The sequence below is a fragment of the Manis javanica genome, chromosome 9, assembly GCF_040802235.1.
Source record: "Manis javanica isolate MJ-LG chromosome 9, MJ_LKY, whole genome shotgun sequence".
Taxonomy (NCBI): Eukaryota; Metazoa; Chordata; class Mammalia; order Pholidota; family Manidae; genus Manis; species Manis javanica.
The window spans coordinates 84,581,992-84,602,827 of NC_133164.1; the positions used below are offsets into that span (position 1 = coordinate 84,581,992).

At 33.4% G+C, this 20,836-nt stretch overlaps 1 protein-coding gene across 3 annotated transcripts in view; it reads right to left on the reverse strand.

Annotated features, from left to right (window-relative positions):
- Positions 1 to 20,836, reverse strand: part of SMCHD1 (structural maintenance of chromosomes flexible hinge domain containing 1) — a 189,845-nt gene that overhangs the window by 70,082 nt on the left and 98,927 nt on the right. For 2 of the 3 annotated variants that reach the window (XM_037018172.2, XM_037018179.2), the window contains exons 23-33: positions 16,318 to 16,457; positions 15,533 to 15,667; positions 13,510 to 13,737; positions 10,550 to 10,698; positions 9,535 to 9,623; positions 8,847 to 8,965; positions 5,959 to 6,126; positions 4,273 to 4,398; positions 2,229 to 2,308; positions 1,875 to 2,032; positions 540 to 655 (exon numbers count right to left, since the gene is read on the reverse strand). In XM_037018172.2, coding sequence (XP_036874067.1) covers positions 540 to 655; positions 1,875 to 2,032; positions 2,229 to 2,308; positions 4,273 to 4,398; positions 5,959 to 6,126; positions 8,847 to 8,965; positions 9,535 to 9,623; positions 10,550 to 10,698; positions 13,510 to 13,737; positions 15,533 to 15,667; positions 16,318 to 16,457 — 1,508 coding nt within the window. The remainder of the gene's footprint in view (positions 1 to 539; positions 656 to 1,874; positions 2,033 to 2,228; positions 2,309 to 4,272; positions 4,399 to 5,958; positions 6,127 to 8,846; positions 8,966 to 9,534; positions 9,624 to 10,549; positions 10,699 to 13,509; positions 13,738 to 15,532; positions 15,668 to 16,317; positions 16,458 to 20,836) is intronic. The other variant, XM_073212867.1, reaches the window with a different exon arrangement.

Here is a 20,836-nt window from a genome sequence, read left to right on the forward strand (position 1 = left end):
TCATTAGTGCATTTGAAAATACTGAGTACAAGTTGAAACAATTTTTGATATATCAGGTTAAAACTACATTAAAATTAATTTTCTTTTTTCTTTTTACATTTTTAATGTGGCTAGCAAAAAAAATCTAAATATCACGTGTGACTCACATTATGTTTCTATTGGATTGTGCTGCTTTAGAACTTCAAACTGTTGTCACCTCTACCCTCTGCTCTATCCTGTAAGTCTATCTCAAATCTCTCTACCAACTACTTTTCTGTATTATTTCTTAGTGATATTTAATGGCTTTTTGCCTGTGGATTGTCCTTTAGAAGAGATGATATTAAAATATAAAGTATCTTAAGGAAACATCAAATGCAGGGTACTCTTCAATAGCATCCACACCTAATTTTGAAATGTACTATGATATAATTTTTTTTTAAATCCTAAGTGATGAAGTGGGTTAATTTCTAGTTCTCTAATACATACATACTGCATTTTGACATTAAATCACATTATTGTAAGAGCTAGTTTTAATTTCTAAAGTGCTTTCCAGGACTCACATTTGTTGGTTGTCGGTTTCCACTGTTAGACAGCTGCCACATTTTCATGGAAATACGTGCTGGATTAATATTTTTAATGATACTGTCATCTTCAGAAATAATCGTAACAATAAAATCTGTCAAGGTGAACAAAAAAAAATTTTCTTTCTAGTTCAATTAATGGATTTGGTTAAATAATTGTATGTCTTAAAACATACATCTCACTTAAGTGTTCATAAAAATATTGTGATGAAGAAAATGGAGCTATTCTTTATCAGCATTCCCCCAAAATTTATCTATAAAACTTACTAATCATGACAGACAACTCTCTAGTGCTAAATTTCCCCTGGAAATCTAATGCAGACATCTTTGGTATTAATAGTCCCTTATTTTCACAGTCTGCAATGCTTTTAAGTTCTACCATGTAAGACCAAAAAGGTTAGACTGGGAAGCTCAGCAACCTAGAATTAGGGTAACTAGTATAAGTCCATATGCATTATGCATCCAAGAATACAATGACTATTTTCTTTCATGATTTTCAATAGCTTACAGTAGCTAAACTATAATTACATATAATACTTTTTCATCTGTGACATTAAATACCTGTTAGTTTCTTATTCACAGGGAGTAGGTCTTATCTTCCTAGATTTAAAGACAATGTATATGTGAAACTTAATTAAAAACTGTTAATTTTTTAATCTAAATTTTCTGGTTTACTTCTTTCAACTGCTTGTAACTGTGTACAGAAATTGATTCAAGGAAACAGAAGTGTTCAAGAAAATAACCTATATAAAGCAAATACTATTTCTTATTGACTTGGCACCTGCCACACTACACTGAAATCATCTCCTACACCAGGCAGAACTCACTGAAAATAGCCATATATTCATTATTGGAACAATGAAACCAGTACAGTGCCCCGAGAAAATAGGTACTTAGTAAACATTTTAAAATATCTCTCATCATAAATTCGGATGTGATGTATTTCCATCCAAATTAAACAATCCTGGTTCTGTTTGGTTTAAGGTGACATCACAACATATTTAATAGAGTCTGTCACAGTTCTCCCTATTTATCAGTTACTATTTCTTTTGCAGAATTTCATAATTTAGTGAATGAGCAAGCTGAATTAGCTTAGTCTATCAGTTTCCATTATGAACTTAAAGTTCATTCTTGACCTTTTAAAGAATGTAGGGTATAGGAGTGAGAGAAGACAAAGCTAAGTCAAATGTATTTTTTTTTCTGCCATACAGGTTTGTTTTTTTGTCATGTTGAACATGTAGGATAAAAAATTTATTCTACTAATGTAAAAAGCAAATTATCATTACAAATAAATTTAAAAGCTGAATTACTCACCAGTAAAAACATCCCCTGCTAAAAAGGAAGCATCTTTGTCATATTTAACATTGAGACGAATAGGTTTTTCTGGGTCTGGAAGAATCATCAACTTAATTAAAGGTCCATCTATGATATTCTTGTTATACGTGGCTCTAATTTGCATATTGTGTAGTCCTCTAAAAAGGAAAAAAAGGTGGGGTTCAAATTACATTAGTTATAACCTCAAAATTTTTAACACAATTTATACAGAGTTTAATTCATTTAAGAACACCTTCTAAAACTAAATAGAAGGCTAGTTATTACCTTTAACTTTACCAAGTAATAAGAAAAATCAATTTCTATAATACTAACTATCAAACTTTTGATTCTTACCTAGGGGCATAAACAGTGAATACTCCCAAATTAGCCCTGCCCCTTTCATCTGTTTTATGCTGTTGGTTTGAAGGAGTCAGCTGAAAACAAAACAAACAAAACAGTTAATTAGAAAATTCTAGAGATCAAATTCTTTTTGACTATTACTGTGTTCTTTTCCCCTAGTACTATTTAAAAATTTGCATTTGCACACACTTCTAAAAACAGTAGTTTTCTAATATGAACTAAAGCAGTGTAATGTGTAATCACATAAGCCAAAGGATACTAATCACTCATCTTTATCAACTAAGCTAGAATTCAGTGTATTTCAGTTATTAAATTAAACAAGTCAATGTTCACTGTTTTGATATAAACAAAATTTGTATAATAAATACTGAAGGTATATTCCAAAACTGGGGGATGTGGAGGATGCCGCAAGAAAAATAAACATCAATATACACACATACGTTTAAGTCAAGGCATCATAATACAATGTCCATTGTTATTTAATTTTTCTCCTGTTTACTCAGATATGCTTCTTAAATCTTTGTTGCAACCCTACGTTATAGTGATAACCAAGCTTTCATTGTCAAGTGATTAAAAATCAGTGGCCACATTTCCTAATAATTGCTTAGAAGAATCTCTCAGCCTTTTGCACATGCTTCTCTAGAAACCAGAATCATACTCTTATCTGGTATAGAAAATAATCACTGTACAACTTTTCAAGAAACAAGCATTAAGAACCAAAATGAACTTGTAAGGCAGAATATCAGACTCTCTCCTAAACCCTAATACCCATTTCTGCTTAATGGAACTGAAAGATTTGGCAAAAGTATCCAAAGAGTTTTAAGGGCAAAAAATGAGGAGTAATTAAAATGACAGAAGAAAGTCCTTTGTACCTGTCATATTTACCTTCTGCTCCATTGTCTCTCACTTAATTCATCTTCCTCAAAATTCTGTCTGGATCCTAAATTCTTGCTGTTAAACCAGAGAAGCAAGTCTTCTATTTCAGGCTGTATAGTAGCAATACTGTAGTTTTTAGTTTTATTTTGATAGGCTTAAGACCTCTGACCCTGATTACTTTACAAGTCTATGTGGATCAGAAGCCATTCTTGGCACTTTAATCTCCTATCTGACTTTTAAGATCAATTTGTTGGGTTATTGGGGAATTCCTGCTGGGATTCTTATTGAACTAATGGATTAATTTCAAGTGAACTGTGTACTTACACATTATCAACTGTTTTCATCCACTAAAATTATAAAATGTTTGTGGAAGGAGACTCAAGAGTGGCTGAATATAACTCCAGAAACTCTCTCTGGCAACAACTGGCTAGAACAAATAAATTCTCTTCAACCAACAGAAGGGACTGTGTGAAAAATACAACTTTGCAAGGGACTGGCAGCTTCCCCCCTTTCCCTGCATAGGAGGGCCTCCAAGTTTGCACCAGGTGTCTGAAGTCTCCGTTAGATCCTAAATCCTAAGCAGCAGCTAGCTATCCTAATACTCATGCAAATTAGTACCTAATCTTGGATTTCCTGGTATCCAAGCACCATGTTTGCTCCCAAACACTGCAAGGCCATGTTCATGCTTGCCCTGTACCCTAGAACACAACCCACTGTAGGTCTAGCAGCTATGTTCAGGCCCTGGGAACACTGCATTAGGTAAGCAGAGGACAGGTACTCACATGACTCTTTGTGCTTACCCTCAGGCTTGTAAGTTTCCCCAATAATGTTCCTCAACCCACACTACAGGTCATTAAATCTGACTTCATTCACCTTGTCAGTGTTATCTATTCATCCTAATCTGAAATCCAAGTACTATTAGTATTGTATAATAAACATTCAGATAGTCAAAATTGTAGAATGTTATCCCTTGTTACACTGTTTGCAAGATACAAAGTTTAATTCCTCAAAATAAAGAAAAATCTTTAGGTTGATTTAAACTAGCAATAATTACAGCTGTATAATTCCATATTAAAAAGAGAGAGATAACCCCTAAAGACATCATCATGAGAATGAAATCAGAATTTTAAGTGAAAAAATTTTAAGAACATCGAAAACTTACCTTTAAATTGTTAGGTTTTAGAAGACTTATTTTAACCTGTGGTACAGGTGCTGGATTATCCCACTGGTCACAAAGTTGAACAGTGAGAGGATTCTGTAATTCTCTTCCATTAATCACTGGAATGGACTGAAACAGGTAATAAACATTTTAAGAAGCACTAAAACATATGTGCCAAACGATATACTGATGACTTAATTTATCCCATTCTATTCACAAATGGCTTCTTTCATCAATTAAACTTTATAAACAAAATGGTCCCCTTCTATAGAAATGATCGATACTGATATAAGGCAAAAGATCATTTGGCATTATTGGCTTCTAAAGTTCCTATAAGTTACATAGCAGAATGACTTCAACAGAAACAGAAGCTTATCTTAGGTTCTCAGATTTAGCATTGGCTATCTATAACATTTCAGGATTTCAGTTATCTCATTTATAAAGTAAGAATGACAATAATATATCATAATGTTGCTGAAGATTAAATGAGATAATATGTATATATTTTTTTCTTCTATATATTTTGCTTAGGTGTTAAGTCAGTTCCTCTTTTCCACTTAAGAGTCCTTTGTGGGGGAAGGTGTGTCAAGAATTAAGGTAGGAACTTTTACAAAAACCAGATATTCGATGATTACTTTTCCAGCCTTAGCTACCTACATATGATCATATCTCTAACAAAAATTAGTTTTAGGTTTTATTTTTAAAGGTTCTGGATATCTATGGTATCTGCAAATAATCTTCTAATTAAAATTTTGAGTTAACAAGCTGTCATTAGTTTCAAAATACTCTCCGCCTACAAAATCACATAAAAAAATGAACATGTCCAGATTTTTCCCACTTCAAAGGTAAATAACAACTTCATGATATAATAAATCAATAAATTCTTTATTGACATCACTAGGCACAAAGAATGTATTAATTTATGTAATATAAGTGCTTCCAGGGAAAAGTAAATATTCTGGCTTTTCAGTGAAACTTTAGTCAGCACACTATTACAGCAAAAAGCTTTTAAAGCACACTGTCATACACTAGTTTACCTGGGTTTTTTTAAACTCACAATCAAAATGGGCAAATCTCAAACTTCCTGTACGGGCGGAATTTCAACTATTACCATGGCCATGTGGGTTCATTTTCCTTTGAAAAAAATCTAAACTGTCATAGCTATAGGTAAAGCCCTACTAGACCATAACTGAGTGCTCAAATCTAAACACTTTAAAATTGGAATTAAAAAAACTCAGTAAGAACTTAACAAAGGTACAGATTTGAAAGATATTTGTAAAAGTAAGATTAAACTACTTGCATAGGAAAGCATACCAAAGTTTTTATGGGTATAATGATTTGATACCTGAGATGCTTTTTAAAACTCCAGCAAAAAGTTTTTTTTTGAGTCAATAAGGGAGAATGATGAAACAAAATTGGCAAAAATCAGTAACTGTTGAAACTAGATATTCACTATACTGTTTTTATGCATGTTTGAAAATCTCTGTAATGAAGTTTTTAGGTTTTGAATTATTACACTTTTTAAACAAAATGGTGGAGACAGTGATGAAGTAAATGAACATTAAGAATCATATTACTTTGCCCTGTTATCAGTGTTATTGTTACTAATCTATTCTGACCCACTGACAATTTCACAGTAATAAGCCATATGATATTAAATTCTTTCAATCATGGCAGGAAGTTACTTACCTCCTTTAATTCCGGCCAGTCTATAAGGAGAAGTTTAGCTGGTGGTCCAGAAATTAGCTGCACTCGAATAAAGTCAGAAAACTCACGCCACGTAAAACAAAGATCCTTATTTCCAGGAGGACCTGGAATAAATTTGATGCCTCTTACACTTATACTTTGTGTATTTTCCTAGTGAGGAAAAGTATATGAGAAAAGACAGGGAAATAACATTTAGCTCTCAATAAAATGAAAGAAAATGTTGTCATTAACCCATGTGCATACAGAAGTGTTTCTGGGTAAAACAATGGCAAATAACTTGTACACATGCCTATACTGGAATATCATTCATTTCATTTTCCTTGAGAGAAGAAACTGAATTTCTGTCTTGTAAGGAAGAGATCTAACATATACCCTTGTACCATGCAAGGGTATATGTTTGCCCAATGCCCTTTGCACTTACTTTTTCCCTTTGTTTTTAACATTTTTTACCAGATTTCAACATGACTTTTTTTGCACCTTAATCAGAGCGGTCTTGCCTGACCACCCTATAAAAAGGCACTCTATTCTCTTACTCCTCTTTATTTTTCTTACCACTCATTTCTTACCTATTACATGCTTGCCCCATCACAAGGGGATCCCAGAAAGGTAGGGGCTTTGATTTGTCTCTGGTACTTAGAATCCCTAACATATCACATTAAGGGAATCAATGAAACTAGCCTGTAATTTTTGCAATGTGATTGAATGGTATAAACTAATTCCATGCTGGCATGAGCACTGTAGTATCTGCATTTTAATACTGATCCTTAATAATTTCACCATCTCAAATTTCCACTAGGTACAAACTATCCCTTCAGATTTTAAAAATTGGTTAAAATTCCATGTTTTATGTTCTGAAACAATTGCTTGTAGACTATTTTCTGTAAAAAGACACTGCCAAATAATCAAAATTAGTCTTCCCCAAAGTCCCAGTAAGCACAGGGGAATTTTTCAATATCTGAAAAACAAATACTCATTAGTCAAACATACTAAAAGTTCAAAAATGTGTAAAGTCTAACCCAGAATTTCACATTTATTAGTGAAACACCAAAACCTTTTGAAGAGGTCATGTTGGAAGTTACTCTGGTTTTACTGGAAATCTTGAAAATAAAATTTGTATATGCATTTACATATTGTAGATGGATACACATAGAAATATAAAACCTGAAAGGCACCCTAAGGCCTAATGTTGAAATTATCAAAAGAATATACTTCAGAATAGTAGCACATTTTATGTAGATGCAGAAATGATTTTAAGAAACTGATGTATGAAACTACTTTTTATTTCACAAAGTTACTTTGTTTTTTAATTGTTTTATTTTTTATAAAACAGATGGTTCCATTTTCTTTTTGCAGAGACTGGGGGTAGATTCCTGTTATTTGAAAATCGGTCAAAATAGTACATATAAGTTGTAAAATGACATTTGGAAGAAAGAAAGTCAACTTGCCTGGAGAATAATGAGCTATGGGAGAAGAAAGGTATGAAATTATGCTACAGTAGAATACTATAGAGTATTCTATGCCATACTAAGGTGATAGTCTAAATTTATAATGTAAAATGCTATAGGTCTGACAGCACTAAGATGAGAAATGAAAACTGAAATGGATTTGGTCAGGTGAAAAAGGGCAGAAAAAAATGAAGAGATTGGCTTGCCTGGGAATGACAGAAAAGGTTATGAAAACAGATAGGATATACAACTCTTCCAAGGAGTTATACTATAAAACGAAGGAAAACAGGACAAGGGATTCAGGGCTAAAGATGGTAGGGCCTTTTGGGGGGTGGTTAGGAGGGATTGTTTTTTCAGATGACAGATATTTTATCATGTTTATATGCTGATGAAAATAGACAAGGAAAACTGAAGATACAGGAACACAGGTTATACTTTAAGAGCAACTAATGAAAGGGGATGGAAATCTGTGCATAAGGTGAAAGGAAGCAAGGATTGTTCATGAATAAAGGTAGAGGCACAGTTATTGTCTGATTTCATCTACACACAGGGTAAGCTAGATAATGGAAGAACCTGAAAGTCAAAGAGCAAACCTTATCTTCTGTACAAAACATCATTAAAAGTTCTGTAGCAGTGCTGTAAGATACAATGAAAGTGGTGTTCTGAAAACTAGAAAGTAACAGCATAACAGATCAGTGGAAACAGAAAGTCCAGTTAAGATGGGCAATGAGGAGGTTATCTATGTTACTCTGTCAGGTAAAAACTGTAATGGAGGCTCAACAAGGAAGAAGAGTTTTGAACAGCTCTAAATGGATTCAACTTTACTTGGGCCTTAGAATTCTTCCCACCTCATCTACTCTGACCTGGTAGTTCCTTGAAGGTACAACTCAAACATCTCCTTTTCCAGAAAGTTCTCTTTGATATCTCCAAGCAGCATATATCAAGTTTGCCTGTTCTATACTGAAATAATTCCACCAGGGTTCATATTTTTCAAGCTATTCTCAATTAACTGCACAAGCTAATCTCAGTTAGTTGCAAATTTTCAGTTTTCTCCCTAGCATACTGTTTAATGCAAGGTGTGAAAACTAAGAAATTCTATTTAAACAGCTACATGAAAAACTAATTTTACATACATACTAAATATTTATGGATGAAATATGACATATGGAATCTGCTTCAAAATAATAAGGGGAAAGTGATGCCTACTGAAGTTGAGTGATGAGAACATGAGAATTACTCATTACTGTTTTCATTCTATTTTTTCCATATGTTCAAAATTTTTCATTATAAAATGTTTTTTAATGCCTTTTATGATTCTTCATTGTAAGCATTAAAATCACATTTCTTTTAGTTATTTTGTTTTTCCCAAATTTTGTTATATATAAACCAATGATATAAGCCAACTGTTTTGAAAAGTAGCCATACCTGAAAAGCAGTTTTCAAATGTGAACTATCAAGTCCAATCCCAGCAATTCCCAAGGCAGATAAAGAATTTGGTGAAAATGCCTGAATCTGATTTCCATACTGATCTGTAACTATTATAACTATATAAAAAAGGAAAGTTTAAAGCATTATATTTTGATAAAAGATAAATATCTACAAAGTTAAAATGCTTAGAAACATGCTCTAAATTTTATTCTCTTAATTTTTATAAAAAATTATACACACTTCTATGCACTACAAAATACATCAAGAACCTACGTAAGCACATTTATATTTATATATTTAACATGATGTTGATGTTAATCAGATTTTTACCATGAAAATATGATAAAATAATTTAGTATTTTGTAATATCCTAGATACAAGAAAATTGTAAGACACATATGAATCCACCTATGTATTTACACTTTTAATATTAACTATAATTACTTCTAACAAAACCCAACATTTTTCCAATGAACTATTTTTGCCAAACTGAAATCCATGAAAATATTGATATTGTCAGTGAAAAAGTGATAGTGAAAAGACTTCAATCTTTCAAAACAATGGATTTTAAACCAATAATCATATATAAACTCAAAGATTTCTTTTAAGGTTATATTGCCAAAACATGAATATAAGGACATATATTATACAATTATTTAAAAGAAAGAAAGCAGGCCATACTAACCTATTTCCCCTTGAAGCTCTTGGCCCATCTGTACTGTTTTCCCTCCTTTTAACTCACATTTTAGATGTTTAGGTTCATCAGGGAGTGGTCTAAAATTGGTTAACAAGTTAAAAGGCTTTAGTTACACCATTAATTGTAGAAAAAGATGAGTTTCAATATGCTAAAGAGTAATATATATATATATCACTCACTTTCTCACTTAAATACAGTAAGACCCCTCCCCCAAATACCTCTATTTATAAACATTACTATTAACCTAAAAGGAAGGCGAGAAAAGAGCTTACAAAGATAGTAGAGAATACTGAGAGAAAAAAAAATTACAGAACTGTGAATGCTATTATCTATGCTGGATTAAAAAGAAATTATGACAAGAGCACACTGCGAAAGAAAAGATAGGTCAGGAAGAATAACTCATCAAGAGACCTGCTGTGGCTGGTGAGCAGCACACCTGAAAACACCTCAAACACGGAACTATTCTTTGTTGGGAACAGTATGGAGATGGGTAGAGGAATTAAAAGTAAAGGCTGTTACTGGAAAAGAGGCGGCAGGCCAGAGTGAAAGACAGGTTTCTTACATATTTACTTCAGTCTTCCCCTTTGTTATCAGCTCTACATATCAGGTCCAGTTGTCCTTAGCTTTAAAAATAATCACTCGCCAATGAAGACTTTTTCCTTGTGAACACACTAACTGACCACTCTGTATCTTTTGTACTTTTCATGACCTTGTCATTTTGCAGGTATTTTCACTATTGCTTGCACAAGGAGGATTTTCCTTTAATAAAAGTTCTAGTTCTCACAGATACTAGACAGCCAATTAAGCATAGGGTTATAGTGATATTAAAAATTAATCACTATCTCCAGTGAAGCTTTCTTATAAAGAAACAACCTACCATTATTTCACTGAAATGATGGTATTTTTCTACATTAACAACTTCTACATGTGTGCTTCAGAGGAAAGTATTTTTACTGCCATATGCTGAATTTGTAAATACCTATAATGTAATATGCCCACAAACCTTACTGTAAATGCACTTTCCAAAGATACATGATCGTCTTGGAATGAAACCTGGCAATAGCGCATATCTTTTACAGATGTTGGCACTTGTACATCAGGAAGCAGCCCTTGTAGCAAGTGTTCTTTGTTAATCTCAGGTGTCCAGTTAACCTAAAAGAAAAACTGTATGGTTAAGAACAATATCAAGCCTAGCCTAATACCCTCCTAATGCCACCTATCTTACTGAAGACTCAATTAAAATTCAACTAAAATCCACTTGCCTGACCTCCAATGAAAAAGAAAGTTCCTTTATGGCCAGAAATTAAGGTAATTCATATATTACTTTAAGCATCTTGTCTTTGCTGTTAATGTTACCATAGCTTTCAATGAACAAAATTTAAAAATCTTCGGTCATGTCTTTAAAGTTTTGCCACAGGATTATCACTATGGTAATTATAATTTAAAACTAACATAGATCAAATCCTGTCATCATTTATGAGAGGTAACATTCCATTGCTTTTTTTTTTTTAAATCATCTTAATATGGGCTTTGAATGAGATCTAGGCAGACCCTTACTCAGCATGATGAGAAAATGTTGAGTTCCACTGATGTAATTACCATTCTGGACACCTTTTGGTCTTAATCTATTCTTGGATGTGATGCTTTTAATTTTACAGCCTTTACATCCTGTATTTTGTTACCCAATCCTTTTTTCTTAGGTTGATTAACCAAGTCTATCTTACTAACTTCCAATCTTTTCTATTTAAGAATTTTTAGCTTGTCTGCTTCTAGTCTTCTGTTAGTTATATTTTCAAATCACTGACAATCTAATATTTTGATCCCAGTTTATGCTGTTCTAACATTTATAGTCACTTTTTTATCTTTTGAAACCATCTTTTCTTATTTTTAAATAATGGAAGAAGCAAATGCAAGCAAGAGCTATGCAAAAAGGCTTTCTTCCCTCACCCTAGTTGTGCTACCTCTTTACTATTCTCAGATCAGTTCTGGTTGACTTTCCTCAATACTGGAGCATTTTCTGAAAACAAAAATTATTTTAAAGACTATACTTCCAAATTAATAATAGCAGTATTTAATATCTTTTATTGTTAATAAAGAGGTGCATGTTTTAAAATCTTTGGTACCCAAGAAACTTATGTTAACTACTAGCTTGAAGCAAAAATGTGTCAACTGCAGGCCACAAACTTAAAGAGGCACAATGATTACATACAGGGAGAGGCTCTCCAGTCAATGTTTCTTTTAACTTTGATAAAAAACCAGAATGTGGGAACATTATTATGAGAAAGCAAGGTACCAGTTCAGAAGCCTGGCTCATGGCACCACTTTTAAACCACACCTTCAAATCTGCTGAAATAGATAAAAATGGCTTGCCTCTCCTTCCAAGCAGGATCAGTTACTTTCCTCTCAATCCTCCTCTTCCCTCATTATGGAGGGAAAGATCAAACTGGCTAGAGCAAGAGTTATTTCAAGTAAGATTTGAAAAATAAGATTGCTTGAATCCCTGTTAAATGATTCTTTTAAGATATAAGATCCAATATGTGGAAACTCAGGATGGCTATAGGCGGTAATGGTACAAAAGAGTAATTTCTACATCTGTCCCACCAATAGCGACTCTCCAAAAATTTAGTTAATTTGGATCCCTTACATAAGAGTCTATAAATATTGGCTTTCCAGAGATAGGGAGATGTTTATATGTAACTGAGCTAGGTTAAAACTGGATTTTTAGAAAATTATTTCCTCAACACAAGATTTGAGATGTTTTTATTCTAGGGATATCAAGAAAAATAACAGTTCTGCTCTGTTTGGTTTGAAAATGCAAATTTGTTCCTATGTAATTAAAATAGGGAACAATGTGAGTATGAAACACATTTTACTTTTGGATTATGCACAATTTCATCCGTGACAATAGCTGGACACAGAAAACTGAACCCAGCTAAACTAAAATACATAGACATACACAAAAAGACACACCTCAAACACCTACCAGCTGCCAGACCTGGTAGTGCATATATAGGGGAGTTTCTACCTCTTCACAGTAATGCACACACTGCAACCCTTCCTGCATCCACTTTCACAAATAAATTAAATGGCCATATTATTATAGTGTTTATGGACTTGGTATTTATTATGTGTTACTATTACTGCTTTGGTACTACTTTATTATTTTCCTAACTTTTTTTAAAAAAATGGGTAACTGATGAAGTTTGAGTATTGTGTCTCTAACTCCCCTTTTCCCCAAAAGCCATGTGATTTATATAGCACAGTGATTTTAAGGAATGAATGTGTTTCACTATAGCAAAAAGGACTGTACTTTGAAAGGAGCAAGCATAGAATTCTCACTGTTCTTTCAGTCAATCGTAAGAGTGCTAGAGCAGTCTACTCATGTGGAAGGAATGTTTTGATTTGGTTGTCTATTAAATGAGATGTTAGTTTCAACATATAGATTCATCCCATCAAGGTGCAAATGATATATTTAGATTACATAAGTTGGAAGAGGACCAGCTGAAGATCCAAAAACTGACAAAGCTGTTTCATGCTTTTAGAATGGTATACGTATTTTCAATGACCAAATCAGGGCTCTGTGGTTAACAATAATGTTTCATGGTTTGCCTTTAACAGACCCTTTATTTAGTGCTTTCAGGACAGCTACAAATAAAATGCTTTGGTAAGGTCTTGACTGTGACTACAGAAATACAGTTGGTCAGAAAGTGTATAGTGAAATTAAATGCCAAAGATTGGAATTTCCCTTTTTTCTTTAAGAATCAAAATCATTTTTCTAAGTACAAATTTGTCACACATAAATCATTCACATTTCAAAGGCATTAAAAAAATTCTCATTTAGCCTGGAATTCTAATTAATAGTATTATTTTTCTATGATAGGCTTCTTCTTGGAGGCTATCCTGTAAAACTTGTTCAGCGTCATCTGTCCAAGCATAAAATGGGCAAAATTCTGAGACACTTACTTTAATTTTATCTGCTAAAGCTGATGTTATAATGATTTCTCTTTCCCCTTCATCATACATTTGAAAAATAAGATTATGCATAATATCGCCTGCTATCCAATTAACCTCATCCTGATGTTTGATCTGGATTGCCTTTTGTCCTTCCACACTGAATATCTGTAATCTTGCAACATGGCTACTAGGAAGCAATTTAATAGTCTTTTCCACAGGTGCCACATCTTTACAACTCTAGGAAGAGAGGAAAACACAAATGTATATCGGATGACATCTATACTGCAAACATATTTTTTGCTTTTAGTGGTGAGTCTTTTACAACATTTGCTTAATTTATTTCCAATATTATGGAAGCTTATCTTATATACTGTTAACATTCATAAGTTTTGCATTAAGAGGACACTGTACTTCCACATTTTATATCATTAAGTTATAAATGATAGGGACAACATTCTTAAAACCAAAACCAGCATATTTAGACTTAAAAAGATTTCCCTCCCCTTACCTGTATATTTACCTCAAATTATTGAAAATATGTGAAATTTTAACCATATGACAGAGATCTGGTAGTTAGCATTTACTAATAAGAATAAAGATATACAAAATTAAGAACTTTCCATAAAATCAGAAACAAATAATTTCTGTAAAATACATTATTTACCCTGAAGCTTCTAGTGCTTTTTGAATTCATTGTACACTGGTAAGTGAACAAGCTAGATAAGGACTCCAGATGCCCTGAAGGCTGAGCTGTCATATTTACAATTTATTACAGGTACATCAGTGTTTCACAGTTCAGTAAAGATGAGCTGGTCTGGATTATGCTACATAAATTGATTTTAGGCATACAAAATTAAAACATCATTTCATAATCCAGGTATAGTGCACTCCACAGGATACACAAAATTCAAATTAAACCTAAAGTCTACACATCTTTACAATCTTACACAATCATGTCTCCTTCCTCAACCAGTTGCAGTCATTCCTACTGAAGCCCAAATATATAAATAAAGACATATTAAAAACCTACCTCACAGAATATCAAGCCAATAACCCATCTTCTATTCTGAGCCTATTGTATTTACCCGACTCAAATTCAAGAGTCACTGCCTTTGGATAACATTTTCTAATTCTGTGTTATAGAATATCCCTTGGTCTTTGTCTTACCTAACCTGAATTTTCAGTCTTCTGCTTATTGTTGCTCTGTGGTATTTACATAATTCCTAATGCTTGTTACTTTTGCTTCCAAGCTCAGATTCCTCCCTAACTCCAAGTCTTTTCTTCTTGATCTTTTTGCAAGATAGTATGCTCAAAATTACGAGGCCCACATTACTGAATAAAGGAAATGCAAACATTATTTGAAGATTATCAAATATAACTAGCTTGAATAGAACAGAATTAGAATTATCACCTCATTCTAATTTAAAAAATAAAAGATGTCTTTTACTCTTTTGAGGTTCAAGATATGTCAACTAATATATAATTATAAAAAAGCATTAGCTAATCAACTGATTAGGTTATTAATCATCTACACCAATTCTGAAGAAACCACATTTAAATATTTTACTTGTTTAAGTACTTGTTATCCCATTCAGCAATCTAAGAGATCAATTGTTCATATAAACTGCTTGCCCTCTTCCAGGCTGACTTTGCCTTCAGTCATGATGTATATTAATATAAAAATCTCTTAATAGGAAAATACTAATAAAAAACATGTATTTATTTAAAAATTATAATACAAATTAAATGTTTATATGTCCTTCAGTGGTGTCGTAAGTGGGGAAATTTACCAAACAATCAGGAATATGTAATCAACAAGAGCCATAGATATTATAGAAGGTTTGATCAAGAAAATTACTAATACAAAATGTTATTCACTATACTATTTCATACTGCCTTTTCTTCCTTTTGGCTAAAAGAACCACAAATACCTCATTTTAAAAGTCAAACAATGTTACATAAAATATTATAAAGCTGCTAAAGAATATCTGTATGAAGACTCAAATATCAACGAATAACAATAGAAACTTACAGGTATTTCAATTTTTGCTTTAAGCATCTGATCTTTTTTAATGTTCTGAACTTGGATTGCAGATCCTGATAAAATACTGGTTCCAGAACTACTGCAATCCACAACATAGACGGGAAGGTTTGGAGCACCTGAAAACTATTGGAAGCATACAAAATAATTTAAGACCCCAATCAAACATACTGATTATTAATAATCCTTAAATTTTCAAATAATTCATAGAGCTACTACTTCTAGGTATAAATTGGAAAATTCTAAACAGAATTCACCTAAATTCACTAAACTCTAGAGAATTTTTCAATGAAAAAAATAATTTTCTACAACTCTAAGTAAAATGTTATCTCTTACTGATAAACACCCACTTTACTGAAGAAATACCCACTTTCTCCACCACTAGTCTGTTTTAAGTTTACCAATTTGGGTTTCCCTTTCCTTTATTGTGGTCTTTAACTCAACTTTATTTTTCAATCTATCGCCAATCCTAAAGACATTTCTATCACTCTATTCATAAATTAAATACTTCATCAAAATGCGGGGAATGGGCCAAGAAAGGAGTTGTCTTCACAAATCTCTTTATGAAACTGAGTGTAGCTGGCATCTTTATTGGCTTAGGGATGCAGAAAACTGTTGGCAATGAGGTATCTCATATATTTCTCCAAGGAATAATCACTGAAGACCTAGAAGCAGTATAAAGCTAACTATAAAGAAGCTAAAAGATATACTCATGTGCATATACTACCAAGGGACACAAAATAAAATCTGCATGCTCTCATCTTACAATAGCTTACCTTACAATGAACAATCAATTTTGGTTGTGTTGTTATATTGTCTGATTCATCCAAAACTTCTACCTGAAATGGGAAAGCTGTTCCATTTTCTATAACTAAAATTTCAGAATCAGGTTTCACTTTCAATCGATGAGGGGGACCTACCAGAAAATTATATGATGAAATACAGACTCAGGTTTGAAGGGCTGAAATACTGAAATAACAAAAAACAAAACAGCTTTTTACAGAAATTTAGTCTGATAAATGATGCCAAGAATGGAAAAATAAACATTACCCATGTTTACTCATTTCTATCCTCAAAATTCATACATTCTATACATGCCCAGTAGTCTCAATTAAATAAAATGTTTGATGACTACACTCAGCTTATGTGACAAACTATGACATAGTGATAACACATGATAGAAATCACCTTAACACGTAAAATCTTAAAGATCTAGAAAAAGGTATTCAAGAAATAAAACTTTATTAAACTAGTTTTGTACTTCCTAACATTAATGTTACACAATGACTGATTTTTTTTGACATTTATATTTCTCCTTCAATACATATTTCATTCAATTTCTGTACAGTTTTATACTAATTAATGTATATCTGGAAGGGTACAGATATTCCTTCTTTCTCTGCAAATATGCTTTAAACATTTGGTTTGTTCAGTTTTTATTTTTTAAATATTTTTATTAAGGTATGATTGATATACACTCTTAAGAAGGTTTCACATGAAAAACAATGTGGTTACTACATTTACCCATATTATCAAGTCCCCACCCACACCCCAGTGCAGTCACTGTCCATCAGTGCAGCAAGATGCCGCAGATCAACTATGTGCCTTCTCTGTGCTACACTGTTCTCCCCGTGATCCCCCACACCATGTGTACCAAACATAATATCCCTCAATCCCCTTCTCCCTCCCTCCCCACCTGCCATCCCACACCCCTCCCCTTTGGTAAACACTAGTTCATTCTTGGAGTCTCTGAGTCTGCTGCTATTTTGTTCCTTCAGTTTTGCTTCATTGTTATACTCCACAAATGAGGGAAATCATTCATCATTTGTCTTTCTCCACCTGGCTTATTTCATTGAGCATAATATCCTCCAGCTCCATCCATGTTGCTGCAAATGGTAGAATTTGTTTCTTTCTTATGGCTGAATAGTATTCCATTGTGTATACTTACCACCTCTGCTTTATCCACTCCTCTACTGATGGACACTTAGGCTGCTTCCATATTTTGGCTATTATAAAAAGTTCTGGGATAAAAATAGAGGTGCATATGTCTTTTTGAATCTGAGACAGTGCATTCTTTGGGTAAATTTCAAGGAGTGGGATTCCCGGGTCAAATGGCATTTCTATTTTCAGTTTTTTGAGCAACCTCCATATTTCTTTCCATAATGGTTGAACTAGCTTACATTCCCACCAGCAGTGTAGGAGGGTTCCTCTTTCTCCACATCCTTGCCAGCATTTGCTGTTCTTAAGTCTTTTCGATGCTGGACATCCTTACTGGTGTAAGGTGATATCTCATTGTGGTTTTAATTTGCATTTCCCTGATGATTAGTGATGTGGAGCATCTTTTCATGTGTCTGTTGGCTATCTGAATTTCTTCCTTGGAGAACTGTCTCTTCATATCCTCTGCCCATTTGTTAATCGGGTTACCTGCTTTCTGGGTGCTAAGGCATGTAAGTTCTTTATATATTTTGGATGTTTACCCCTTGTTGGATATGTCATTTACAAATATATTCTCCCATACTGTAGGATGCCTTTTTGTTCTGTTGATGGTGTCCTTTGCCATACAGAAACTTTTTACTTTGATGTAGTCCCCTATGAGTTCATTTTTACTTTTGTTTCCTATGCTCAAGGAAATGCGTTCACGAAGAAGTTGCTCATGCTTATATTCAGGAGATGTTTGCCTATGTGGTCTACTAAGAGTTTTATGATTTCATGACTTACATTCAAGTCTTTAATTCATTTCAAGTTTACTTTTGTGTTTGGCATTACACAATAATCCAGTTTCATTCTCTTGCATGTAGCTGTCCAGCTTTGCCAACACCAGCTGTTTAAGAGGCTGTCTTTTCCCCACTGTATGTCCATGAATCATTTATCATATATTAATTGACCATATATGGTTGGGTTTATATCAGGGCTCTCTATAGTCTGTTCCATTGGTCTATGGGTCTGTTCTTCTGCCAGTACCAAATTATCTTGATTACTGTGGCTTTGTAGTAGAGCTTGAAGTTGGGGAGTGTAATGGCCCCAGCTTTATTCTTCCTTCTCAGAACTGCTTTGGCTATTCAAGGTCTTTTGTGGATCCATATGAATTTTAGAACGATTTTCTCTAGTTCATTGAAGAATGCTGCTGGTATTTTGATGCACTCAACCTATAGACTGCTTCAGGCAAGATGGCCATTTTGACAATATTAATTCTTCCTATCCATGAGCATGGGATGAGTTTCCATTTATTGATATCTTTTTTAATTTCTCTTAAGAGTGTCTTATAGTTTTCAGGGTATAGGTCTTTCACTTCCTTGGTTAGGTTTATTCCTAGGTATTTTATTCTTTTTGATGCAACTGTGAATGGAATTGTTTTCCTGATTTCTCTTTCTGCTAGTTCATTGTTAGTGTATAGGAATGCAACAGATTTCTGTGTATTAATTTTGTATCCTGCAACTTTGCTCAATTCAGATATTAGATCTAGTAGTTTTGGGGTGTATTCTTTAGGGTTTTTTATGTACAATATCATGTTACCTGCAAACAGGGACAGTTTAACTTCTTCCTTGCCAATCTGGATGCGTTTTATTTCTTTGTGTTGTTTGATTGCCATGGCTAGGACCTCCAGTACTATGTTGAATAGAAGTGGGGAAAGTGGGCATACTTGTCTTGTTCCCCATCTTAAAGGAAAAGCTTTCAGTTTCTTGCTGATAAGTATGATGTTGGCTGTGGGTTTGTCATATATGGCCTTTATTATGTTGAGGTACCTGCCCTCTATACCCATTTTGTTGAGAGTTTTTATCATGAATGGATATTGAATTTTGTCAAATGCTTTTTCAGCATCTATGGCGATGATCATATGGTTTTTGCCCTTCTTTTTGTTGATGTGGTGGATGATGTTGGTGGATTTTTGAATGTTGTACCATCCTTACATCCCTGGAATAAATCCTACTTGATCATGATGGATGATCTTTTGATGTATTTTTGAATTCGGTTTGCTAATATTTTGTTGTGTATTTTTGCATCTATGTTCCTCAGGGATATTGGTCTGTAATTTTCTTTTTTTCTGTTGTCTTTGCCTGGTTTTGGTATTAGAGTGATGCTGGCTTCATAGAATGAATTTGGAAGCATTCTCTTTTCATCTACTCTTTGGAAAACTTTAAGGAGGATGGGTATTAGGTATTCACTAAATGTTTGATAAAATTATGCAGTGAAGCCATCTGGTCCAGCAGTTTTGTTCTTAGGTAGTTTTTTGATAACCAGTTCAATTTCGTTGCTGGTAATCGGTCTGTTTAGATATTCTGTTTCTTCCTTGGTCAGCCTTGGAAAGTTGTATTTTTCTAGAAAGTGGTCCATTTCTTCTAGGTTATCCAGTTTATTAGCATATACTTTCTCATAATATTCTCTAGTAATTCTTTGTATTTCTGTGCTGTCTATAGTGATTTTTCCTTTCTCATTTCTGATTCTGTTTATATGTGTAGACTCTCTTTTTTTCTTGATAAGTCTGGCTATGGGTTTATCTATTTTGTTTATTTTCTTGAAGAACCAGCTCTTGCTTTCATTGATTCTTTGTATTGTTTTATGCTTCTTGATTTTATTTATTTCTGCTCTAATCTTTAGTATATCCCTCCTTCTACTGACTTTGGGCCTCATTTGTTCTTCTTTTTCTAGTTTCATAAATTGTGAGTTTAGACTGCTTATATGGGATTGTTCTTCTTTCTGGAGGGAGGCCTCTGTTGCAATATACTTTCCTCTTAGCACGGCCTTGGCTGTGTCCTACAGATTTTGCGGTGTTGAATTACTGTTGTCATTTGTCTCCATATACTGCTTGATCTCTGTTTTTATTTGGTCATTGATTCACTGGTTATTTAGGAGCATGTTGTGAAGCCTCCGTGTGTTTGTGGGATTTTTCATTTTCTTTGCATAATTTATTTCTAGTTTCATACCTTTGTGGTCTGAGAAACTGCTTGGTACAATTTCAATCTTTTTCAATTTACTGAGGCTCTTTTTGTGGCCTAGTGTATGATCTATTCTTGAAAATGTTCCATGTGCACTTGAGAAGAATATGTATTCTGCTGCTTTTGGGTGTAGAGTTCTGCAGATGTCTGTTACGTCCATCTGTTCCAATATGTTGTTCAGTGCCTCTGTGTCCTTACTTATTTTCTGTCTGGTTGATCTGTCCTTCAGAGTGAGTGGAGTTTTGAAGTCTCCTAGAATGAATGCATTGCATTCTATTTCCCCTTTTAATTCAGTTAGTATTTGTTTCACATATGTAGGTGCCCCTGTGTCAGGAGCATAGATATTTATAATAGTTATATC